The following is a 26,472-nucleotide window of genomic DNA, read 5'->3' on the forward strand; positions in this document are numbered from 1 at the left end:
GGGAATCAGAAGTTCAGAACATATAGCTAGTTCGCACTATAAACGACTATCACTATTTTGGATTCTTGAGCTGTTGTTGTTAACAAGAGAGAAAATACTCAAAATAGGAAGTGAGGATCTTTGTCCTCCACACGCGTGAAGAGAAGTAGACACGTGCGAATCCACAGGTGTCTGACTAGCCGTAGCTGGTGAAGTCCACGTCACGTGGCCGTCTCTCACCCCCCGTTAAAACGCATCCTCCCATTTTTTCTCTTCTTTTTCTTCGTCTTCCTCCTCTGATCCTCCTCTTTGGCTTTTTCCCCCAAATTCATCTAAACCCTAATTTCACCTCTTCCAATTTCCTTTCCCGATTCCAACTCCTAATTTCAAATTCGCTCCGCCCCGATCTCACACTCGCGCTCGCTTCAAGCTTCTCCTCTTTTGTCTTCGTTTCTCAGGTGAGTCTCCAACTCGTGCTGAGTCGACTCTAGGGTTTTCGACTGCAGTTGGAAAAATTGTATGCCTTTTTGGGACGGGGTGGTCTTTTTAATTTGATGCGAGAGCTTCTGGAAATCTTTAATTTGATTGAAGGTTGGGGAAGGGGAGCTAATTCAATTGAAAAAGTGAGCTGATTTGATTGATGTTTATGTGTTCCTCTGAATAAAGTAATCAGCTTTTATCTCAATTCCGCTTAGTTGGCTGTGTTGTTGATTTTCTTTGTTAGTTTTGTTGTGGGTTTTGTGAGAAGTCATGGAAAGATGTTGCCTTTTGTTTTATTTTGTTGATTCTATTTGGAAATGTATGGTGTTGCTTGCAGCTTGAGGGGTGAATTTTTTGGCAATTTTACGGGTATAAATTCGAGTAGCTTTAGAGGGTTTTCTTGTTTAAAGTTCGAGCTCTGGGTCTCATGAGAATTGTTAGGGGAATGCAGAGATTGTTTCGCGAGGAGCAGAACGTGTGTGGCTGGAAAATCTCCTTCAGCCAAGGGATTGGCGTCACTGTGCCCAAGGCCAGAACGCGAGACAAGCGTAGCTCAAAGTTTGGGGTTTTGTGAAGGAAGTTAGGTTAGAGTGTTTGTTGGAGAATAACAGAATTGAATGCAATGACTAGGATTCTGGTTCAGCGAGGTTCCTCCAGTGGTTCTTCTTCCATCCCAAGCCGCTCCTCTTCCTTGTCCGGTTCCTCCTCAGGATGGTCTCAGCCACAGATTAATAGTCCTCAGGTTCTTTCGGCTGTGAAAGATGAGGAGATTGAAGAGGAGCCACAGGAACAAGTTACGGTGGATGATCTCACAGAGAAATGCGGGATTAGTGACAATAATGGCGCGAAAAGTGATGATGTGTTGATGGAAAACACTCATAATGATCACACTCCAAGTTCAAGTGATGAACATTCTGAAGTTGAGGGAGCGACTAACAATGATATTGTCGGACCAGGGGAGTTGATGAAAGGTTTAGGTGGTTTAACCATATCCGAAAAGGTGAAAGCTCACAATGTGGACTCTGGTGGGGATAGTTTACAAAATGTGATTGGGAGTTCACAGCCACCACCTCCTCCTGTTCCTCCCCCGAAAATTACTTCACCAACCTCAAATTCAAGGAGAACTATTACTGGAAGTTCAAATGCGGTCCGGATAGGACCGTCTAGAAGAGCAGTTGCCTGGCCTGTTGTTTCAACTAGGACGTCACCAACAGGGTCACGGCCTTCTTCTCCCAGGTCTCATGGTGAATGTGAGGGGTACAATAGTGCTGATGAGCAAGGTCCTTGCTTTGTATCCTCCTATGGTGATATTGTAAGTATCTGATCATTATGAGATCTTCAGTAGATATCCTTTCTTTAGTGCTTTATCACAAAAATGCCCAGTGGGTTAGAATGAAGTGAAACCCGCTGCATCTCATTTGCTGTAATTGGATTTTTTATTTACTTGCATTCTAAATTGCCTCGGGTATATTTCAGGAAAGAGAACGACAGTTTGAAATTGATGTTAGACGTGCGAAAGGTTTTGAAGTGAAAAGAATGTTGGAGGATGGCAATTGTCTGTTCCGCGCTGTTGCAGATCAGGTTTATGGGGATTCGGAAGCGTATGACTTGACCAGACAAATGTGCATAGATTATATGGTAATGGCTTCCTACCTGCAATTCTCACTGATTTATGCTTTTAATGTCAATACTTAGGCGATGCGAAACACTATATACAAACAGATGTGTTATTTAGTAACTCTGTGAGAGTGAAGTATGTGGTTTCTTTGAAAATGCGGCTTTTCTTTCAAATGGCATAACAGCTTTACGGTTTTGTTCTGTAGAAATCCTAATAATGGCTTTGTTTTGCTGTTGCTGAATTGTATATCATCTCAACCATTTGTTTTCTGTTGATCAAAAGTTCTAAATAATGCATGAATAATGAGGAAATTAATGAGTGAAAGTATAGGAATTGTGAAGTACATCGATTAGTAGCGGCAATTTGTTTCACCAAGAAGAAGAAAAGGAAAGTAAGAAGGAAATTGCAATGTTTTTGGTTTTATTTAAATAAATTTTGGAATGTAAAATTATCCATTTTTTCTTTTGGAAAACAATGCCCCCATTAATTTTATAAAACAAAGACCATAGGAAGAAAGTCTTCTTCGTTGTCCAGTAACACATTTAGTTCTAAAAGTTGCACAATCACTTAAGTTCATGCTTAATGTTATAACCAATCATGATAGTCTGTGATCCTATGTGCCCAGGAGCGAGAGAGGGATCATTTTTCTCAATTTATTACAGAAGGTTTTACATCTTATTGCAAGAGGAAAAGAAGAGACAAGGTATGTAGTTCTAACATCTTTAACTGGCGGATGAGGGAAGGAGTATTTAGCCCCATAATTTTTGCCTATTGGCACTGTTTGTTCCTGTGATTTATCCTCAAAATGATGATGGCTTGGAAGTAAATGCTGATCCGAGATATTTGTTGGTTCCACCATCATGTTCCAATTTCTTTCCTAAATTTTATATTTTGTATTGCCATTTGCATAATTGGCCCAGTGATGAGGTAAATTTTTGCAGTATTAGAGGCCAAAGTTTCAGTTATGTCCCTTTGGTGCTTGTGCATGTTATGTAATTGAGTCAATTATGGGAGTGTCTGCATCGTCAAGACTAAATTTTTAGTATGTCTGCTCATTGATCAATATACTGTGCACGTACATTCTACTATAAAACGCATGTAAACTTGGAACAGATGGATAAGAAGGGAATGGCTTAACTGAGTAATATACTATGCACATACTTTCTACCATAAAACGCTTGCAGTAGAGTTGCAGTAGTGTCAGCATTTTCAATTAAGTCTTGACGATGGAACATGCCGATTGATTAAAAGGTTTTTAGCAATAGAGTGGGAATGTGAATCCAATGCCTTTCATGCAGGTTACCATTTGACATTCACTTTAAATTCCCAAAAATGTATGGAAGCACAGTTTGAGTTTTTGGTGTTAGATGTTTATACAATTATACGTTTATGATGTTATGCCAATACTTCTGGTGTGAAATGTGTGATAAATGATGCACGTCTTTCCAAGGATAGAGGACATACATATGTAGAGCATCAGTATGTCTGCTCATTGATCAATATACCATGCATGTACTATAAAATGCTTGCAGTAGAGTTGCCATATGTAAACTTGGAACAGATGGATAAGAAGGGAATGGCCTAACTGAGTAATAGACAATGAAATTGCACAAATGTGTTTTAAATAGTGTAGGAGCTAGTCTGTAGATTCACGTGGTTCATCAAGATGTAGGATCCATCCCAGGTCAATTGAACACTTCTCACCTTCAAATTGTAACTCTGCTTGTACTTGGAAGCTATTTTCATATTTAGCTTTGCATTCTCGTATGAGTTGTTTACATCTAGTTTTGCACCCTGTGAGAAAAAGCTGCCGTGACTGGCCAATTCATCTGGAGTATAACAGTGATCAGTCCCAGTGGAACTCATAGGCTAATTTTCTCATAGTTTTTATGCAAGTCTCTTGTAAAGTCTAGAAGCTGGATTATTGCACATTGATATTATGTGATTGGTGAAACATACCACTACCTAATGCTAAGGAACAAAGTCTTTTGGAACATAGATGTGTACATATTGACATGTGACTGTTGTGCTACCTACGGAGAATGATGCTTTAAAGACATTGAGCTCCGTAGTGTTATCCATGCATCACCATCCTAGTTAGGGGCGGAGTAAATTGCAATCTTAAGCTGACCAACTTTTGGTAATCCAAAGCCAAAAGCAGAGTTGATTTTGCGATTGCTTCTGCATCTAGGATGGAGAGCAGCCAAGTGTTAACTTGCCTATCAACTAATGCACTATCGTACCATCTGTAACTTTTATTGCCATACAATGTTTCTAGCTCTGTCCCTTATCCTGGTTAAACTTCTGTAGCCTCTGTATATTGTTGGCTTTGCAAAGTACTGGTGTACCAATTTTGTACCAGAATGAGTATGAGTCAACCTTATTGACTTCTCTCCATACTGATATCTTTGTTCATTTTTCAATTTAGGTCATGAATGTTGTTGTATTCACCTGTGTGTTCCTTTGATTATCAATTTCTACTACTGTGCAATATTAATTGTGTGATGGCTATTTCTATCCTTCTTGTCAGGTCTATGGAAATAATGTGGAGATTCAAGCCTTATCTGAAATGTATAATCGGCCCATCCATATTTATTCCTATAGCATAGGTACTGGTTCTTGGCAGAATAGCTATATTTGCTTTCTTCAAGTAACCTCTGTTGTTCTACTTCTACAATTTCTGACATGAAGAATGATGCAGAACCTATCAATATCTTCCATGGAAATTATAATACAGACACACCACCTGTACGGTTAAGCTACCACCATGGGAATCATTACAATTCTCTCGTTGATCCTCGTCGCTTGACCATTGGTGCAGGACTTGGGTTCAGCAGTCTTCGTGGGGTGCGTATATGTTCTTAACTAGTCTCTATTCTCATTTGGCTTCATTTTTGTTTACAATTTGACCACACATGTGGTTATGATAGGTCTGTTCTCTATTTTTTCTGGATAGGAACAGGCTATACAAGAAATAGGTTTGGACACTAATGATATTTCGAATAAGACAAAAAATGACAACCCCGGCATGGGGAAGTTTCCTCAGTAATCAATCTTGGACAGTTTTTTCGAATAAGAAATAGGTTTGGACAGTTTACTTCCTGAATATTTATGGTTCTTCCTCTGTTTCTACCCGTCAACTGATTATTTCTGTTCCCTGAACCTAGTTCTCCTAAATCTCTTCTGATTCACGTCTCTTCCCTCTTTATCTTTCCAAGATATTTATCACTGCTGCCAGAGCAGTTGGTGAATAATAGGCAGTCAATGTTTAGTAGCACCCAGAATGGGAAAATGTGTTAGGAAGTGCAACTCTAAGATGGTTATCACCATACCCCAGCGGCAACTTTCTCTTGCATGCATATTTAGTGGAATGAGCTGGTCGTGCTATGTGATTGTTTGCTCCATGTTTTTCTTGCTTCAACTGATGGTTGCCTCATCTTTTTCTTGTTTCAGACAAATGCTGACAAGGATCAGGTCAAGGCTGCCATTAAGGCTCAACAAGACCAACAAATTGATAATGTAAGCAGCTCAACTTTTCTAACAGTATGAAGTTCACTAATATCTGATAGATATCATCAAATAGTGATTAGATCTTGTGTCTTCCTCTTGTATGAGCAGGCACTTTTAGCTGAGGGGCGATTTTACTCGGATCTTGAGCTTACTGAGAAAGAAATTGAACGCATGGTGATGGAAGCTTCAAGGGCCGAGTATATTGCAGATGACACATTCAAGCAGCTTGGCCGTAGAGAATCTTCTACTTCAAGCTCTGAGCCTTCATCTTCTGGAGCTAGTGAGTAGATCCCCACTTCTTTTTGTTTCTCGTTCCACAAATGGTCTCATATACAGTGTATTGAGTTGATTTTGCATATTGTTTGGCATTGTTGTTGGAATTTGAGTTGGTTTTGTTGGTGGCTAATAGGATCATCAGGCAGTGAGACTAAGCCAGGGGGTAGAGACCAGGGTGGCCAGGATTGCACCTTAAGCAGTAGTATGCAAATAGTTCTGTCGATGGGGTTCAGTTACCTGCAGGCTATCGAAGCTTACAGCATATTTGGTGACGATGTAGATTCCATGGTTTGTTACTTGTTGGAAACTAGCAGCAGCAGCAGGCGCAAAGGCAAGGCAACAGAACGATGACGAAATAGAAACCATAAATGAAAAGAAGGAAACACTTGGGAATGCGCACGAGATTATGTTGGCTTTTCTGTTGGAACTAATGATTCAATTGAATGAGGCCTGTGAATCTTTAATATATTATCCAAGTTCAGTCAATAAGAATGGATTTACTTATTCCGTTTATACACTTTTGAGATTACCTCTGATCTTTGATAATCTGAGTACGTAGGCAATTTCGGGACCAGTACGGAGTAGCATACACTTTTGCATCGATACGTGTGAGAACTCTGAAGAGCAAGGGCTCACTGATATTGGTGTAAACTGTAAAGGCCAGTTGAAAAAGCGCTCATCAATCAGTCATCTCAAGTAGAACGAATGCAAAATCTAAATTTTCTTATTACGGCAAATTTCGAGTAAACGACAGCATTTTGCGACTAAAATGCACTAATACAGGGCTATATGAGCCTAGGTCTGGCTACTAATTCTGGCATGTCGGAAGTGTACTGCAATTAGTTCCTGAAGAAAACAAAATTGGACTTCACCAACTTTGCTTTGCTTAACTATGGAACTCGTAACGTGAATTCTCCTAGTTATTCCTAGACAGATTTAGATGTTTGTGATTACACATGGTTTTTGGAATATTTGCAAGTGCATAGCTTCTAAGTTGTTGGTCCTTGAGGTTCCATAGGCATTTATTATTAGCTGGGAAAATGTATAGGAAAAATCACATTAAACAAGAAAAATAATTCTAAAATGAGCTATTCCTTCCAAGAAACCAAACAAGAATGTCATTCCATTTTGACATATCCTTTTATTAAAACATGATATATACACGTTTAGAACCAATTTCTCATATATCAATCCACCAAAAGCTGTCAACTATACAAACCATAACATCACCCATACAACACAAAAAAACCAAAATCAACACAATTGACATCCATAAAGCACCTAACTTTTCCTATCATCATACAATTCACAGTAAAGCAAATTCTTTATGAAATTTTCTAAGCTAATCGAACAATGTGGCGAAACTTTTGACACGAAACTGGAAAATTTTAACCCTAATTTAACATAAAACTCAAAAATCTCAAGATTTCTAACCAGCTTGTATTGGTTTCTGTCGTACTGTAACACCTTGTAATGATGCCGCCGAGTTCTCCCCTTGCCGGACATCTTCACCATCTCCCCGATCGGCTTCGCCTCTAGCTCATCATCCTCCTCTTCTTCTCCTTCCTCCGACGCCGTTTCAGCCTCTTCGTCTTTAACTTTAACTTTAACTATAGCTTTTAGTAAAAGTCTCTCTCAGTACATTATAAGGTTTTTATTCTGGTGATTAATGTGTGCAAGTAAATGCTCTTAACCACTAAAATATTATTTTATCAAGTTCAATGAGTCACGACTAATTGAACCTTTCAATTTCACTCGTTAACAATTTGATTTCGATTGAAACTGAAGAAGTGAAGAACCAATAATTAAGGGAAATATTGTCTCTCATTCAAAATTTGATGTTCCGGGGTACACTGAGGTATCATGCCAATTACATAAAGAAAGGGATTGAAAGATCACTGATATTTTTCTTCTGCTCATTTCTTTCAGCGAGTTCCTTCAAGCTAGTCCATGACTTTCTCCTTCGCTTGTTTGTAGTGCTGGCGGAGTTATCTGCATTTTCTGGGGCAGCAAGACTGTTTTCGGGTTCAGCTTGTTTCTTGGAGGCCGATTTGTTTTTCCTTTTTCTCTTCGAGTCTAACAGAGTGATTACGGGCTTCACCATTGGAGTTGTGGGAATGTCCAAAATGGGATTCTCTTCTTCTAATGTTGAAGAAGTGGTGCACTTATTCACAGTAGAAACCTCTGCATCCACATTTGGAGTTTTGGTTTTCAATTTACCTACATTATCGTCACGTGCAGTGCTCTTCTTCTGGGTAACAAACGTCAGGAAAATAGATTTAGCAGGTTTGAAATCTGAAGTTTTTTTTTATCTTTGGAGGGCATATGGCTTCCATATGTCCGCGTGAAGTCCCTCTCTTGACATTCCGTTCAGAACATAAGTAACATGTATACACTACATTGTCCTGAGTGAAAGTAAAGTTAGCAGGCTTCTTACTTCTCCGCCGTGCCTTTGCTCTATTCTTTTCAATCCGAATAGTGCAGTTGAAGCTAGGCTGAAAGATTGTTTCACATCTGCAGACCAGTAAAATACTGATCAGTGTTGTGTGCTTAAAAAAAGTTGAAAAAATAATTCAGTTCCTACAGATCCGACAGGTAAATTACTGATGCGTCTATATAACATATCTGTTTCTACAACATTTGGATGCGGAATGATGGCCTATGCATCTTGCTAATAACTGGATCTACAAATTTTGAGACTAAAGGTATAAATGACATAACTTTATAGAAGCCTTGAAAAAACATCAACTGCTCCAAATATATGAACACCATATCAATAATGAAGCAAAAGCCACAACACAAGGCGAGCAAAAATGTCATAGAGTAAGAACTCTGTTAGCAATCGACAGTATCAAAGTAGATGCAACTAGTACAATATTTATATGTACAAGTTCGTAGGCATTTCAGATATTCGAATATTTATGAAGTTCTCGCAAGCTGTGATGCATGGATACGTGGGAAATTTCGAATGCCCGTATCGTACCCATATCAGATACGAGTACGGGATGGATATACTATATTTACATATCGTTGGTTGAAAATACGTACCCAAAATATGTAGTGTATAGTCAACTCACCAGATACGGTTAAAATACATTTTGGGGTATAATTGTCATTGCCACGTTAAAAAACTCAGAATACCTATATCTAATCCTCAGCCGTATTGTTTCCATTTCACAAAGAGGGAGTGAGGGTCTGAGGGATTGACGCCAAATCACCATCGTCTCCCGAGTTCCGACCTGCTAAGGTACATATGTATTACTACTTATTAGTTTGTTGACATGGAGTATCAGTTGCGTCTTGCACTTCTATGTACACTTGCTCTCCCACATTTCAGCCTTCTGCCTCTGATGACTTACATCATTTAACTTATCAATAAGCTTGGATTCATACTCCCTCTTCATGCTAGAATATCCCAGGACTTGTTGCCTCAGAAACTCGATTTATGTATCCTGTTTGGTATTGGTTTCCACAAATTTTCCAACTCTTTTCTACAACTCTTTAACATGAGCTATTGCTTCATCTCGCTCCTTGGAGACATCTTCTGTTTCCCTTAGCAACATAGAGAAATGGAGGCAAGACTAAATAATAATCATCAGATCAGTTGCAACTATTCAAACAAACACATAAAAGTAAACTGATAAAATTCTGGAGGACGATTACTTACAACAAGGGCATGGTAGGCTAAGTTCTGCTTCAGACCACCATCAGCATATGTTGATCAAACGTTCTAAATAATGCATGAATAATGAGGAAATTAATGAGTGAAGGTATAAGAAATAATGGTATCACTTAAGTAGGAGCTAGTCTGTAGATGACTAGATTCACGTGGTTCAAATCATAGCTTCTGCATGTCTAGGGGAATACCAAGAATCCAAGATCATGTTCTAGTCAAAGATTACAGTCTTTAAGGGAGTTGGAGACATTAGAAACAAAGTTATAATAACCTTCCTCTTGTAATCAAACCATACGTCTCTTGCAATGTATCACAATATATTTGATAATAATCCACATCCGGCAATCCCCGCCAAATCTTCCACCTTTGCACAGTTTTGTGCTAGTCAAATAGTACAGTCTTTAATGTTTGTTTCACTGCATGCCACTCTCTTGTTGATATAGTTTATTAAGTTTGTACCTTTATGTTTTTTTGGTATCCTCAATCCCTTGTTGTGTGTCTGTGTTTGTGTTGAGCTTTCTTAAAGTTATGTGATATGAGTTACCAACTGTAGTCTGCAGGTCTTCTTCTCTGGAACGAGACTAGGCAGCGTTGGGTAGGTAGCAAAAAGCAAAATGAGTGATCCGTCTAGTACCTCCCCTGTAGGTGAGAGTGAAGCCACATGGGATAATAGAAAGTATTCTCCCTTGTGAATTTATATATATATAATATATAATATATATATATATATATATTAAATATTATTTTACCAAACGTATTCAAAACACTATATTTTAGAAAATAACGTATCCGTACTCGTACTCGTGCATCATAGCTTGCAACCTGCAATACGAGCCTATCTATATTCAGAAAAGTTCCAATTCAGACAGATCATTCCACCTTTTTCTAATATATTAAGAAACTCACAGGCTAAGTTATTTGCTAAGTAGAAAAACTTGTTTCTGAAATATGTTCTACATGTATATCCAAAGAAGTTTCCCTGATTTTGGTTTTGCTACACACTCCTGTATCCAAAGGGAATTTTCATGACAGGGACAAGATGAGAGTGGAGAAAGCTATCCGCATGCGTTACAGTCGATTCTTTTACCGGTTTCCTAATGGGGAATCTGCAGCTGATGTTTATGACAGGATCACAGGTCTGGTTTCTCTGTATCTTATAAATCATTGTACTGATCACATTGGGTTTATTATGACAAATGGTTTCCAGACTTTGAAGCATTATACTGTTGTCATTGCAGGATTCAGAGAAACACTGAAATTGGATATCGATGTGGGACGGTTTCAGCCTCCGGGGCAGAGGAACCAAAACATCAGCCTGGTGTAGTCTCACATGGTCCAACTCTACGGGTACGTGTTTCTGATGAGATGGTACAAATGGACAGTGGAGCAGTTTGAGAGACTGAACAACTTTAGTAATGGAAGCATGGTGGTAATGGAAAGAGGCTATGGTGGAAGGTACTTATCTTCCTACTTTGGACTTGCCAAATATGCAGGATCCTCATCAGTAGTGCTACTTAACTAGGAAAGTAAATTTCAGGGAAAAAAAGTGCAGAAAGAAATTTGGGAATTAAATCAGGAATTGAACCCGACGTGAATCGAACACGCAACCTTCTGATCTGGAGTCAGACGCGCCACGGATCCCTTGATGGTAGTGTTGTCTTCTAAATATATTAATCTGCAAGTACAGCTTGTCCATGCACCACACAGAAGAAGAGCTAAGAGAGTTTGGATTGTCAGATGAAATGCTAACCGATCAGGAATGGTAGGTGACCCAGAAGCTAGTAGATGATTACTACAGCTTTGTTGCTCTCATTGTTCTAACTGTGTATGTGTTTCCTCTAAAGTTTCAATTAACTGATGGTTGTTTGTTTGTTGGGTTGTAAAAAAATGGTGTAGGCAAATATGCAAAACCTGGGGAGCTGAACTATGATTGTCCAAACGATCAATTCCTTCTTCACTCACTTCGGTGAAGATGATGATGGTGCATCCAAGGACCGGTACTAGTCAAAGTGTCAAACAACATACATATAGATTAGAACTTAGAAGTTTGTTTATACCATTGACTACTGAAGCAGACATCATATCTATCTAATTATTCTTTGTAGTTCTGTATGAACATCCAAATTCATTAACAATATATTACTGAAGAAAAGCCAGAAACCACAGCCCTAGAATCAATCACTTCTTTTCTACCTTGCGAATGACTGAATGCCGTGATTCCTGCAAACTCAATATGCACTGTATGTTTCAGTGTTTTGGAACGAAACATATTTTTCTACCGGTATGAAAAAGTAAAACAAAGCGAGCGCTCTACCATCTGAGCTACACCCCCATCTAATAGTTGCTTACAGATTGGAGTTTTTATACCAATATCAGGACACCACATAGTGTGTATACTTGTTGCAAAAGGAAATTAAATTTCTGCATAACTAGATATAAGAACTAGCTAGAGTATGGTCTTTTAAAAAAAAAAACACTAGCTAAAGTATGTTTTTTGATACGAGACGAGGTCTTGATCCCAAAAGAGAAGAAGAGCAATCTACGATGAGTGATCTGTGCTATATCTGCTTGGAAATCTTGAACTCGGAGGGGACAGCTTAATGAGCTTATTGTAAGCATAGGCTTCAGTGATTCATGTCCATTTTGCAGGAGGAGGGCGACTCCCACCACATTGCTGCCGCGGCAGGAGGAGTCTGCTGTATACCTTTCCTTAATTAAGCTTCTTCCTCATCCTTCTCGCGATCGCCCTTGTCATAATAGTACACATGTTAGAGTCTCAGGGGATTCATATGTTTTCGGGAGGTAGGGAAGCAACGATTCAACGTTATATTGTATGACTAGTTGAGGAATTTCCTTAATCCAATTTTTTTTTACTAATTATATGACTTATTTTATGTGTCGTGCATTAGTATTCTTCCAACTCTTCGTAGGATTTCTGCTTTACTTGTGGCAAGGCTAGCTTGCCTGTGCTGAATATGAGTATAAAAACAAGGCTACTGTTGGAACTTGGAACGTAAGGCAGCCACAAAATTGGTTTAGTGCTCTCTTTGGAGCCTCAGCTGGCTCTGCCCTCTAATGGCACTAGCACTTTTGCCGGTGGAACTTAAAGATTCAGAGATGTCTGATGAGAAGCGAAAACAATCCATGAGGATGATCTGGAACTGAGCAATAGAAGTTAGAATAGAAACACGCTTCTGTGAAGTGTGTGCAGGGAAAGAAGATAGACTGGTATATGCCACTGAGGCTTCACTCGTACAACTAATCAAGTTTATGCATTGGTTCAAGTTTATACTGCCCAACAGATAGGTATGCTAGTTTTGTGTGTGTATAAAGTCGAAGAAACGTCCTGGTGATAGTCAAATCCAATGAATGTAAGCTATTCTTTAGAGAAGATGAAAGGAAAGAGAGGCCCTATAATCAAGTTGAAACTAAGGATACAGGGGATGACACTTAGCCGGAGAAGGTGTAAGCATTCATTCTGGTAACTCGGAATTACAGGAATTTGAAAGACCTCAAGAGTCCTCACCAGTCTGTTAAAATCTAAAAAGTGCGAGCACCTCATAACCAATATCCCCAATAGAATCACCGTATATTAAATCCACAGAAAGCTCACACTCAAGTTGTTCAGCTAAATTACTAAAGAAAATTTAATTGCATTCCAACACCAAACACCAGCTCGGTTAGTATATTGGCAATAGTATTGTTCTTTGTCAACTTGATCTGAGACAAGCTGCAATAATCCAATATGAACCAGCAAGTTTTCTGATGACCGTGGAAGCACCAGAACACTTGTCTGTAGCTGATTTCCAAATCTCGGTCAAAATCCCAATTATTCTCTAGAGCTGCACAAATTTAAGGGAAATGTTAGATCTTAAACGTTGCAAGCTGCAACCGAATAATACAGTAACAGCCTCTATTCTCACTAACAAGGCTTTTCTTGCAACTACAGTTCCATGAGCTTATTGTTGCACAGTGAAAGAAAAAAGGGGGTTAATGAATGACACACAAACAAGATATACTTGGATCAAACTAAACATAATTGTAAGTAGGCAAACTCTGGTTTTATTAATGTGACAAAACTAAATGATACAAAGTACAAGCTTTTCCGTAGAATTGCAAAATATCGAAAGAAAAGCTCAAGAGATCAACAACAGTGTATGATGTGCATCCATGTATAGGGAATTAGGGATGTTCAACACCAACAAAAGAGCAACAACACAACATCTCCACAAGGGCAAGGTTTTTTTTTCCTCCCTTTAAATTGAACACACTACTTCAGCAAGGATACAGATTTACATCTCAAGAGACACGTCCACTGCCAACAACCAAATCAAACCATCTTTTTTGCACTTTTGAACAACATAACAGTGGTAACATTGCCAGAATCAGTTACGGAAACCAGGATATGACCAAATTACATGTTAAAATTATCAAAAACGGTATAGAAGCAGCAACTCCCCATGTAGAACCACCGGCCAAAAATCTCATCTCATTCAACATAAAATCACTATAATAAATCAGTCCCATACTTCCATATAACATGAACTAAGAAGATTCATACTTCCATCAAACTGGACTTAACTCTGAATTTGATCTCAAAACAGAACAAAAGTTGAACAAACATAACTTATGTCCCTATAGCCTTTTCCAACCTCACCCCGGGTCCATCCAATCAAACTAGAACTTCATCGGGGAATTCCCACCTTGGTTTAGACAGTAAGAAGACCACAATATCACCGCCTAAGATTAAATGAGACCAGTGAACAGGAGGAGGTAGAGAGAGAGAAAAACAGACAAGCAGATCAACATTTCCTGCATACTGGACTCTATTAACTTCTCTTACTTCTCAATGGTTGCAGCTGTGATTCGTAATGGTGGTGGTCTTTCCTGCTCCCCATTCCGATTCCAAAAGGACAGCCTCCACCAAAGTTCAAATCCTCTTCGAACCTTTCAATTTCACTCGTTAAAAATTTGATTTCGATTGAAGATGAAGAAGTGTAGAACCAAGAATAAAGGGAAATATTGTCTCTCATTCAAAATTTGATGTTCCGGGGTACACTGAGGTATCATGTCAATTACATAAAGAAAGGGATTGAAAGATCACTGATATATTTCTTCTGCTCATTTCTTTCAGCGAGTTCCTTCAAGCTAGTCCATGACTTTCTCCTTCGCTTGTTTGTAGTGCTGGCGGAGTTATCTGCATTTTCTGGGGCAGCAAGACTGTTTTCGGGTTCAGCTTGTTTCTTGGAGGCTGATTTGTTTTTCCTTTTTCTCTTCGAGTCTAACAGAGTGATTACGGGCTTCACCATTGGAGTTGTGGGACTGTCCAAAATGGGATTCTCTTCTTCTAATGTTGAAGAAGTGGTGCACTTATTCACAGTAGAAACCTCTGCATCCACAGTGGGAGTTCTGGTTTGCAATTTACCTACATTATTGTCACGTGCAGTGCTCTTCTTCGGGGTAACAAACGTCTGGGAAATGGATTTAGCAGGTTTGAAATCTGAAGCTTTTTTTATCTTTGGAGGGCATATGGCTTCCATATGTCCGCGTGAAGTCCCTCTCTTGACATTCCGTTCAGAACAGAAGTGACATGTATACACTACATTGTTCTGAGTGAAAGTAAAGTTAGCAGGCTTCTTACTTCTCCGCCGTGCCTTTGCTCTATTCTTTTCAATCCGAATAGTGCAGTTGAAGCCAGGCTGAAGGATTGTTTCACATCTGCAGAACAGTAAAATACTGATCAGTGTTGTGTGCTTAAAAAAAGTTGAAAAATAATTCAGTTCCTATAGATCCGACAGGTAAATTACTGATGCGTCTATATAACATATCTGTTTCTAAAACATTTGGATGCGCCATGATGGCCTACGCATCTTGCTAATAACTGGATCTACAGATTCTGAGACTAAAGGTATAAATGACATAACTTTATAGAAGCCTTGAAAAAACATCAACTGCTCCAAATATATGAACACCATATCAATAGTGAAACAAAAGCCAGAACACAAGGCGAGCAAAAATGTCAAAGACTTTGAGTAAGAACTCTGTTAGCAGTCGGCAGTATCAAAGTAGATGCAACTAGGACAATATTTATCCGTACAAGTTAGTAGACATTTCGGATATTCGAATATGTATGAAGTTCTTGCAACCTGTAATGCAAGCCTCTATATGCAGAAAAGTTCCAATTCAGACAGATCATTCCACCCTTTTTTTAATATACACTAAGCTCAATCAATATATCAAGATTACAATATATAAGAGCCACAGCGTGCCAAATATTTTTGTTTAATAATCAAATCCCAAGAACCACTCCTCATAAATTCATACAACCCTTTTGTCATACAACCTATCAAACAGAAACCAAAATCGAGCCAAAAAAAAAAAATCCTTAAATTCAAATGTGCTTTGCAAACAACACAAAATACACTCTTTTCAAGTATGTTATTTCTTCGGATCACATTTCATAGTGTTGCATAATGAATTGAAGGAAGCTAATGAAATGAACATATCTCTGGCAATGAAAGTGACACTCAATCCCAAGAACCACTCCTCACAAATTCTTATAACTAAAAACGATAATACATACAGCCCACTAAAACAGAGACTAAAACAACCCCAAAATACATATTTTCTCAGATTAAATTTCATGGGGTGTTTGATAAATAATTGAAGGAAGGTAAGAGATTGAACACACCTCTGACAAGAAACAAGAGAAGGGTCAGGGGGAACCTGCAGAGCCTCTTGAGTAGAAGCTAGCTTCTGCCCAAACAAGGCCCCCAGAGAAGGAATAGAAGCTTCCCCACCGCTCCATAAAGCTAGCCGCTGCAAGTGCTCGAGCTTCAATACTGCCTTCGGGTTGATTGTTGTGTTTGATGCACTCTTGGCGCCTCCTCGCTTGCTCATTCCTTTTGGGTTTTGCTGCAAGTCGATCGAAAGCTGTAAAGAGACAGAAGACACGGCTGTGCTTTCTTTTCTTTTGTCTTACCAGTTGGGCCTATTATGTATTTATACTCTCTCATTCTCTTACGAGCACAATATATCAGGAAATTAGTAATTCCAATCGCACCACCAACTAACATACTATAAACTACTACAATAGAACCTGTCATATATCAAGCTGTTTTGACAACGAGAACAACAACCATAATAATAAAGTATGGAGCTGCATTGCTACATGGCCATATTCATATTATTTTGTCAATACCAAAGATATAACCTAAAGGCAGTCATTAACTTAGTAATATAACAATAACAGATAACTTTTGTCACCCCTTATATCAGCTGAATGTTCTCAATGTAGCTCCAGATACAAAATGATTTTACATCAATAGACCCATTATTATAAACTACTATCAGCCGATTGAACAAAAACAAATATCTTTATTTGGTCATAATTTTGTATTTTGTTAGATTACAGTTTTAAAATTCAAAAGCTCAGGGACTAAAAAGGGATTGTTATTCACTGCCTATCAAAAGATTCAATCAGCAACATAAAAGTTTTATTAGTTTATTACTAAAGAAACCATTAGAAAATAGCAGGAGATTACAATGTCATTCAACTAATTCAATAGACACTCCTACCGTAGACCTTTCCCTAATAACAAGTTATCCAACTACAATAATCAGTCAAGCTAAACAGTGAGTCCCTCAAGAACCCAGCGGAAGCTGGGCCCGGTTCCTCTTAGATCAAACCCAGATTTTATAGACAAAGAATAATGATGGAGTTGAATGAATCAAGAACATTTACCGGAAAAAGAGGTCGGAAAAGAGTGACGGACGTCTCTGGGTTCGCGGTGGTTTTTCTGGGTTCTCCCAAGAACAACACTACAACTAAACGCGGCAAGCCAAAGAAGAAGAACGAGGATCAACGCAACCTCCTCGGCCTGGTCACCTCACTCGCCCACTCCTTCCTCTTCGCCATGGTTTTTCTGGGTTCACCTCCCTCAGTCTCTCTTCGAAGCAAAACGAAAGAGAGAAGCAGAATGAGATGCGGCTGATTAGTATAGGTTTTTCTGATTTTGGATGGTAAAATGACAATTTTCCACTAACGTATCCAGAATCGTATCCGGACAGTATCTTTTAGGTTGACTTTCCACTATATAGTTAAGATACGTTTTTCATCCATAAATGTATATACTGTGTATTCAGATCGTACCCGTATCCAACATACATACACAACTTTCCCGTATACATGCTATATAGATAGCTACGCCATTTTCATTGGCTACAACCGTTGTGTTCAGTATTTTAACATACTTAGAAGTTAGAACACTCAAAACACAGTAAAAGAAGTTCATTTTTAGCTGCACCCCTTTTCTGTTTACATCTCTTTGTTTGTTGTTGAAATCATATTCAGAACAAATTCCAGGAATACCTCAATTATATAAAATAACCTATGATTGCAAGTAGGGTTTCAGGCCAGATCTAGTTTCCACAACTCCAGAAAAGAGAAGGAAACAACACTTACACTAAAGAAGTTCACAAAGGCAGGATCATCAGGAATATCTGTGTCATTCGATGTAGTTGACGATGATGGCTCTAAAGGACCATCCGTGATCGGGACTGCTTCGAGTTCCTCAAACTCACTAAAATGAAAAGTTAATAAACATATTCTAACTTTAACTGTTATATCGAAGCTCATCACAGAAAACGAACATTCAGAAGGGAATGCAAAAGACTGTTAGTTATCTTGTCACATAAAATAAAGGAAAAATCTACTACACTGAGTTGAAGATGAGGAAGGACACACCAAAATTAAAATTTAAGCAACTCATGAGATTACTTAATCACATCAGTGGCTCCTCTTTTTGTTGTTGTTTTTGACTAATATCAGATCAGTGGTTCTATGAATATTTTTTGACCATAATTGCTGGTGCTTATGCAATTTCATTAAAAGAAGATCATAATCTGACTAAAGTGTATTGATGAATGAACCTTGCCACCATCTGCAAGAGACATAGAAGTAGTTTCTCTCATCTATTTTAACCAAGATGGTTTCTAGGTTTTGAGTAAATATAGAAATCTCATAATTCTTAAAGACTATCAATAACACTAAAGACGAAGATTTAATACAACGTCATGAACAAAGATTAAGGGGAAACAAATTGTAAGGTTTCAAAGGAAACAACGCAGTCGATAACAAGTATATATCGGTGTCCTATCATAGTGTTATTTCTTCGGTGCAAAGTATGAGTGAGCTAATTACCTCTTTGTAGTGGGTAATGTTGACTTTTGAGGCACCTTGGAATATGCACCAAGTATCCTGGAAATCGGAAACAAACCAATGAGAAAGTTATAGTATCTTGGAAAGTGTAATGGCTCATTGTTATGTGTATACAGTATAACAAGTATATTATGTGTATTGATAAATAATGTCCATTAACTACAAATGTAGCAAGCAGGTCCTATATTCTTATCAAAGTATCAATAAGGTTACATCGTACAATTTTTACATATAACAATAAGGTCCTATATTACCCGGTGAAAAGATTAGCCACCCCTTCACACTCAGCTGCATTGTAGAACCATATACCATTCACCTCTCGCGCCGCATTTCGATACAGCAGATAGGGAAGCTGGACTTGACATTCGAAATCTCCCAAAAGGTCCTCCACCAAATTTTCTGCACAAACTTACTTTTAACTCAAAATCAATTCAATGATTAATCCATCCTCTGATTCAAATACACTCCAATTCAGTTCGAGGCTGACCGGTGCTGAGGCGGTTCATGACAATGAACTGAAAGCGAGGCTGGGAGGTCCTCTTGACGACGAAGAGAGATCCCTCGACGTCCTTGCGGCTCCATTGGCTGGTGTTGCTGTCCAACTTGTACAAGGTGACGTGGGTACAGGTCATCAGGATTTCATCGACGCAAGGGTCGATTCGCTGGAGGACGGTGAGGCTGAGCTCCTTGGTCGTCTGCTGGTTCAGATTCGGCGTTAGCTTCCCGTTCTGATTCGACATTTTCCGATTTGGTTTTCAAGCCCAAATCACCGACGGCTTTATATTTATATATATATATATATTAGAGAGAGAGAGTAAAAAAAGATGACACACATAGAAGTGATCGTCACGACGTCGTTTGCTCAAACCTTTCCTCGTGAAAGTATTTGAATTATGACATCACACAAGTTTTACATACCGGGTCAAGTGACAATAAAATGGCTTCGTCTGTCGAGCACCGGACTTCCGAGAGCCTGGCCTTTTGTCTTATTACGTGTCAATCTGAGATTGGGCATTACTAATTCTTTTTCGATGGTTGAATATTATAGGTCTGTTTTGCCCTTCCAAGCTCTGTTGTTGTTCTCCGTTAGTTTCTGTCGTCCCAAACAAGATCATCAAGTTAATTTTCTTCACTTTCTTACGATCTTTATCTTCTTCAAGATCTTCAACCATGTTCACTTTGTTTCAGCAACTCCTCTCTGTTTCTCGCTCCTCCAATACCAACACCCAAGAGGATAAACCGACCCGCTATGACGACCCATCGATCATGTTTTCAAGCCCGAAGCTCACCAATTGGAGGTAGTTGCAGATTGATGCTTTGAAGGATTCCGCTATCGACTGAAGTTCTGATGACCTCTTTGTACAGGGCTCACTAATCCTCATCTCTTTTCTTCTATTCCATCTTCAATTTTCTAATTTGGAGTCAAGATGATCTTTCCCATTTTATGGGTCAACACCATCGCACTCCGCCATCAATTTTCTTTTCCAATGCGACGCCATGGAGCTCAAACAGCCTGGGTTTAGCATACGGTAATATGAAGCTTCAAATTACGGAGTCCTCTTCTGCCACTGCCATCGTCTCTTTGTCGAGCTCATGAGACTGATTCTTCAATCCCAATTACACAAACACCAAACCCCAAACTCATCTCTCTTACTCACAGTGGAAAATTCATGTGTAGGCCTGGATTTTATTGTTTCCCTTTGATTATCTAGATTAGCAGTAGGCAAGCTGCATCAAAATGGCTAAAAAAAGGGAAGAAGACGATATGCAGGTGTCAAAAACTCCAAACGGCGTCGTTTGACCTTTTGGTAAGGAGGCACCAAGCGACGTCGTTTGCATGTCCGCATGCATGCATGTCAAATTTATAAGGTGTGTTTAAAAAGAGAAATTATAGTGAAAGAAATGCCTAAAACAAATGCACTTTTTCTTTTTTAGAAAAGATGTCTACGTCATAGTCATAATAGGACTTTGACTAACAACCTCGCCCAAATATAGGACGCGCTTATTAGTTTGATTACAGTGTCAAGACCCTATACAATCGAATTATACAATTGACTTATTGGTGTGATATATATTCAACGGCCTACATTCAATTATGTTTCAAAAGCTAACACTATGCAATCAATTTATGCAATCGGATAAAGAGTTTATCTACAATCAAATTTTATGCTATATTCTAGCTATATATTATGCTATTGAACACCCACCGCACAGATTCATGAGTCATGAAGACACATTTTATTTTTATTAGATTTGATTAAAAGCTTTATTAATGTACAAACTTTAATGGACACTACATCGCACGACAACCCATGTTCGGATTACGTTCAATCGTCACCAGCTAATGTAATCGGTACATATTATTAGACATCTTAGTAAAAAAGTTGTTCAATTTGTACTCTGTTAGACAATAAGAAAATCTGATCAACCCAACACATATCTTTATCCATCACGAAACCACATTGACCAGCCCAGTCTTAATGTCCGACCCACAAGTTAGCTCCATTACGAGGTCTGGGATATGTAAAATAGTTTCAGCCTTAGCACCCCGGAAATAGGTCCACGTTAGGAAATATTGGTGGAGTTTTAGATTTACGACATGCCGATGGTGAAATGGTGTCCAAATTCAACGAAATTTTTAATGTGCCTAAATATATGTAAATAATAATATAATTGATGTCTAGACTGGCCTCCATGTAGTCAGTTCATATTGTGGACCATTTATATCTAACATAATATAAATGTTATGCTAATTTAGTGAATAATTCGGTGATCAAAAGCCTAAGTTATTGATATGGTCAATCAGACCGTCAAATGTGAAAGGTTCATATTTTTAGGCATCATGTCAAAATTTTATTAAGTTTGGATCTCGTATGACCATCCGAACATCCAGTCAACCGAATAATAGGCTTTTATCCATCACAAAACCGCATTGACATGACACCTCTTGAATAGGACTATGGATTACTCCTGATAAATACATGGTCTAAGATATGTAAAAGAGTTTCAGTCTTCACATACGAGGAATAGGTATACCCTGAGGGCGTATTTATAGTATTTTTTTTAGTTTTTACAACGTACGGATGGTCATACGATGTCCAAATTAGATGAAAATTGTACATGACACCTGAATATATATACCGTAGACATCTAAAGGTCCAATTGATGTCTAGACGTTGCCTTTATATAGTTGGTTCATAATGTGGCACCTTTATATCTAACCTAATATAAATGTTATGATACTATAATGGACAGTTCGATGATCTTTGTCTAAGTTACTGATATGGTCAATCCGATCGTCAGATGTGAGCAGTTCATATTTTTAAGCATCCTATCAAAATTTCTTTCAGTTTGGAACTCGTATGACCATCCGAACATTTGGTCAACAGAATAATAGTCGTTTATCCATCACAAACCACATTGACTGGACACCTTGTAAATATGACTACAGATTTTAAGCGCACAAGGTGACTCCTCATAATTAATTGGTATGTGGTATGAGAGATGTAAAAATGTTTCGGCCTTCGCATCCCAGGAATAGGTGTGTCCTTATGCGTTTTAGTGGTATTTTCGGTTTATATGACGTGCGGATGGTTATACAAAGTCTAAACGGAAATAAATTTTTTTAGGACGCCTAAATATATAGACCGGAAACATCTAACAGTCTGATCGATCATATTAGGAATTTAGACTATAAATCACTGAATTGTCAACTAAAATATTTTAACATTCATAAAAGGTCATATATAAAGGTGTCGCATTATGAACTGATTATATGGAGAAACCGTCTACACATCAATCACACCGTTCAATGTTTTCAATATATAGATTTAGGCGATATGTAAAATTTTCATCCAATTTAGACATTGTTTGACCGTTCTCACGTCATAAAAATCGAAAACACCACTAGTATGTCTTAGGTTGACCTATTCCTGAGATGTGAAGGCCAAAACTCTCTTATATCTCTCAGACCACGTAATTATGGGGAGTTAACTTGTGTAGTCAAAATTTGTAGCCCTATTTACAAGGTGCATGGTCAATGCAGTTTTGTGATGGATAAATGTCTATTAATCGGTTAACCTGATGTTCAAATGGTTATACAAGAACTAAATTGAATGAAATTTTAACAGGGTACCTAAACATATGAATTGATCACATCTGATGGTCAGATTGACCATATGAATAACTTAGGCTTTTAAATTATTATGTATATGATTTAAAAAATAAATTAAAAACTAATGCAAATATTAGGTGTAAAAAAGGGTCAGCCTTAAATATTTTTTTTATTTCTAAACTTTTCCTCGCCACATTTTAGGACTTAAGTTACTCAGCTTGCATGGTTAGTTACAAAAGAAAACTCAGCTGAATAATTGTGTGATTAAAATTAGTAAAAATAAAAAGGGGGGGGGGATTAGTCCAACCCGGGTTGCTTCACAACAATCTTATCACCTTTGCCACTTCACCCATCATGGATAAATACCTACGTCTGCCATATTAACAATTATAACTTGTTATCTGCGGCTTCTTCTTCAGCCTCAAGACCATCGTAATCTGGATTTTTTTAAGCCAATGATTTCTAGAAACTAAAAGGTAAAAACACAACCCCTTCAATACAAACTCCTCCTCATCATGAGTTCGGGAATTCGGCGTAATTCATATTCATCTCCTTCATATTGGTATATAGAATCACACGATTCATATTTCAATCAACCAATGGTGTACAAACCTTCTTCTACTCCTCCGTTGGTGGCTCCATCACTGTGCCCATCAGAATGGTTTTTCAAACACCTTACTAAACACCAAACCCAATCTCATCTCTCTTACCCAAATTCTAAACCCAGATCCCGTCACCTATCTTCCATCTCGTCATCGCCAATTCGCCATGACCACCTCCAAGCAGAAGAAACCTCAAATACCAGAATAAAACAGAACAAAGTGTTAGATTTCAGAACCACAGACCATTTTTAACACCGTCTATTTGGGTCGCTAGTGAGAGTGCAAGCTTGAAAGGGTAAGTACGGGAATTCGAACCTTCGGCTCTCGGAGATCCGGTGCATTCTAGAATGCTCCCAATAAAATTTACCAAAGCAGTTCCGAATCCCTAATGGCGAGTTCTGTTAAGCGCCTTCGCACCAAGAGCCCTAAAGTGAAATTGCTTATGTGTCCACTCGTGATAAGGCGCGTCATGTGACCCACCAAATGGCCCACCATTTGTGAGTTAACAGACGGACGGACGTGAGGAAAAAGAAGGACACACTGTAGGCACGTGATTCGTCTAAAGTGAATGGACGGGTAACTCAAGGGCACGGTTTAGTAAACCGTAATAGGATTAAAAGGGAATGGGATTGAAGAAGAATAGGAGAGAGGAGGAATGAAAGAGACGAGGAGTCATTCCATATCGTCTGTTTACTTGTTATTAGGAATCAGAATCAATCTAGGGGTTGATTCTTATTCATGTGTTTACTAACATATAGGAATTAGAATCATAAGAAAATGAATTACCGAAATGTCCTTACGTATAACATTGCTGTTGGGCTATATATTACTATATCTGAAAATATATGCCAATGTTATCACATTCTAGACAATTAACCTGCTCAGAAAATAAAGTTAACTGATATGCTATCTAAGAACCCCATATATTTTACTAGTAAGGTTACTAAATCCGTTGCTACATTTTATTTTTATCTTTCAAGTCATACACATCATGCTCAAATACACCTATAAATGAATGGATCTTACAACACTGTTAAGCAAAAGCTCAACATCTATAAATGAAGTTCAGAATTTACATTATTCTGAGCTGCCGAATTAGGATAGTGCAACATGAACTCTCATCTCAAGACCCTGCAATCCAGAGTGGCTGGTCGTTTTCTATCTTGTCTGTGAAATTTTCTATCAATTGTGCCTTCCATAAATCCATATATATGAATATGAGTTCACCAACTTTGAACAATGGACCTAAGTTTATCAATCATAATTTGGCAATGATAAGAGCAACCGTAAAACACCAAACCACCCCATAATACACAAATTTTGCGATCGCATTTGATGAAATCAGAAGTCTCCAGTCTAAATCAAATTGAATACAAATTAATCCACAACCACAACCCAACACATCAATTAAGGGTCACTCAATTGCATCAACACCATAACGCAAAACATAAACCAGAATTGAATAAACTAGAAATCTCAGCCATTGGGAAGTATATCTTGATCAAATCAAAGAAACCAGCTTGCGAGTCAGGCAAACTCCTACAAGTCAAAAGCTTGAGCAGGTATCCAAAATCATACCCACTATGGAAGGTAACCCAATGCACAACATCATTCATAACAATCCCTGAAGACATCAAGAGCTCGGCGGACCGGTTCACATCAATATCATTCTCGTTGTTCTTCTTAAAGTCAATGAAGAAACAGACGAACCAACATGGAGAGAAGAGAAATTTTATGAAAGAGAAGAAAGAACTACTAAAGAAGAAAACGAAAAAGAGAAAGAAAGAGCTTACCTAGGCAGACAGAAGAAGAGCATGAGGCAGACGAAGAAGAGCGGAGGTAAAGATGACAACATGAAGACCCTTCCATTTAGGTTTTTTTAAGTGGGGGTATTTTAGAATTATCGTTAAATTGTGAGGATATTTTGGGGATTAAAACTTTGTCCGGAATCAATACATACTCCTCCTTCCAGAATCATATTGGGGGAGTGATTAAGGATTTTCTAGTGGGACCCACGGCGTTTTCATTCCGAATGGGTTAGTAAACACATTTTTTAAGGGGAAACGGAATGAATCAGGAAGGAATGACTCCCTTTACTTGAAAGTAAACACGCCCCAAATGGGGTTGGGTAAGTTTGACTTCAACTTCTGTCTCAATTGACCACACGTGCGTAGCGTAGTCAATATATTTTAGGTTTAATTCGTTCCGTAGCTGGAAAATGGAATAGGAAGAATTTAGTTGGTGTCTCATAAGTATAGCCTGGCGGAGCAGCATGTTGTACCGAAAGTGGGCAGTTGTGATCCCGCCATCCATCTACCATTCAGGCAATCGGATTAGCCAGATCTGAAATGGATGAAGAGGTTAGTATGGTTAAAGATTATCTGTAGTCTTTTTGTAGTCATGTTGTGTTCTAAATTTAGGTGAAAATCTATAGATATACGAAATGAATTGCAGATTGGTACATAGAATTTTATAGTTATGGGGTTGCGGTTGAAAATCATTTTATTTTTGTTGTATATTGTAATGTTAACAGTATTGCGTGAGGTGATGTTGGAGGTGGGTGATGGAAGTCTTCGGTTCAATGAACAACCATACTAGAGTCCACATTTTTCCGACGATGAGGAGAATGATCTCAGAAATGTGGTGGAGGATGAGAATAGAGTTGTTTGGGGCGGAGGTCCAGGGAGCGAAGAAGATGATTCACCCGGAGATGATGGATTTAGTAGTGGTTCAGATGGTGATCATGGTGGAGATGATGTAAGTACATGTATGGAAGATAGTGACATTGTTAGGGAGAATGGAAATAGAAGCACCGAAAATGCAGACCACGAAAGATTTATCAGGGTTGACGATTCAGAAGAGTTGGAAGAATCGGGGCGTAAGCTTGCAAAAAGAGATTGCTGAATACCAAGTTGTCGTTTGAAGATATAGGCCCCCTGACTCCCGGTAGCCTGTGGTGTTCTAGTTTGAAAGGTAAGGATGTGAAGACCATCAATA

General features: G+C 38.4%; 3 protein-coding genes across 6 annotated transcripts; 1 reads left to right on the forward strand and 2 right to left on the reverse strand.

The window, feature by feature from the left end:
• Positions 1-265: 265 nt before the first annotated feature.
• On the forward strand, positions 266-6,392 carry LOC126787732 (OVARIAN TUMOR DOMAIN-containing deubiquitinating enzyme 6). Of its 3 annotated transcripts, none has more exons than XM_050513633.1 (9): positions 266-437; positions 797-1,771; positions 1,936-2,097; positions 2,703-2,780; positions 4,608-4,686; positions 4,779-4,924; positions 5,531-5,596; positions 5,696-5,867; positions 5,997-6,392. In XM_050513633.1, exons 2-9 carry the CDS (start codon positions 1,082-1,084, stop codon positions 6,212-6,214), a joined length of 1,611 nt encoding a protein of 536 aa, XP_050369590.1. In that variant the 5' UTR covers positions 266-437; positions 797-1,081; the 3' UTR covers positions 6,215-6,392. The 3 variants fall into 3 exon arrangements, with proteins under 3 accessions (XP_050369590.1, XP_050369592.1, XP_050369591.1); XM_050513635.1 differs by having other exon boundaries at positions 901-1,771; XM_050513634.1 differs by having other exon boundaries at positions 911-1,771.
• Positions 6,393-7,668: 1,276 nt separating this feature from the next.
• On the reverse strand, positions 7,669-17,449 carry LOC126787993 (uncharacterized). 2 transcript variants are annotated; one of them, XM_050513930.1, is made up of 4 exons: positions 17,284-17,449; positions 16,231-16,454; positions 14,965-15,257; positions 7,669-8,083 (listed from the first exon to the last, which is right to left on the reverse strand). In XM_050513930.1, the coding sequence occupies exons 2-4, from the start codon at positions 16,437-16,439 to the stop codon at positions 7,734-7,736; spliced, it is 852 nt and encodes a 283-aa protein (XP_050369887.1). In that variant the 5' UTR covers positions 16,440-16,454; positions 17,284-17,449; the 3' UTR covers positions 7,669-7,733. The 2 variants fall into 2 exon arrangements, with proteins under 2 accessions (XP_050369887.1, XP_050369888.1); XM_050513931.1 differs by having other exon boundaries at positions 7,669-8,045; positions 14,927-15,257.
• A 500-nt stretch (positions 17,450-17,949) lies between these two features.
• Positions 17,950-19,509, reverse strand: LOC126787188 (mRNA-decapping enzyme-like protein). Its single transcript, XM_050513109.1, has 4 exons — positions 19,247-19,509; positions 19,014-19,158; positions 18,742-18,798; positions 17,950-18,121 (listed from the first exon to the last, which is right to left on the reverse strand). Exons 1-4 carry the CDS (start codon positions 19,497-19,499, stop codon positions 17,950-17,952), a joined length of 627 nt encoding a protein of 208 aa, XP_050369066.1. The 5' UTR covers positions 19,500-19,509.
• Positions 19,510-26,472: the final 6,963 nt, after the last annotated feature.

This window comes from Argentina anserina, chromosome 3, assembly GCF_933775445.1.
Source record: "Argentina anserina chromosome 3, drPotAnse1.1, whole genome shotgun sequence".
In the NCBI taxonomy this organism is placed as follows: domain Eukaryota; kingdom Viridiplantae; phylum Streptophyta; class Magnoliopsida; order Rosales; family Rosaceae; genus Argentina; species Argentina anserina.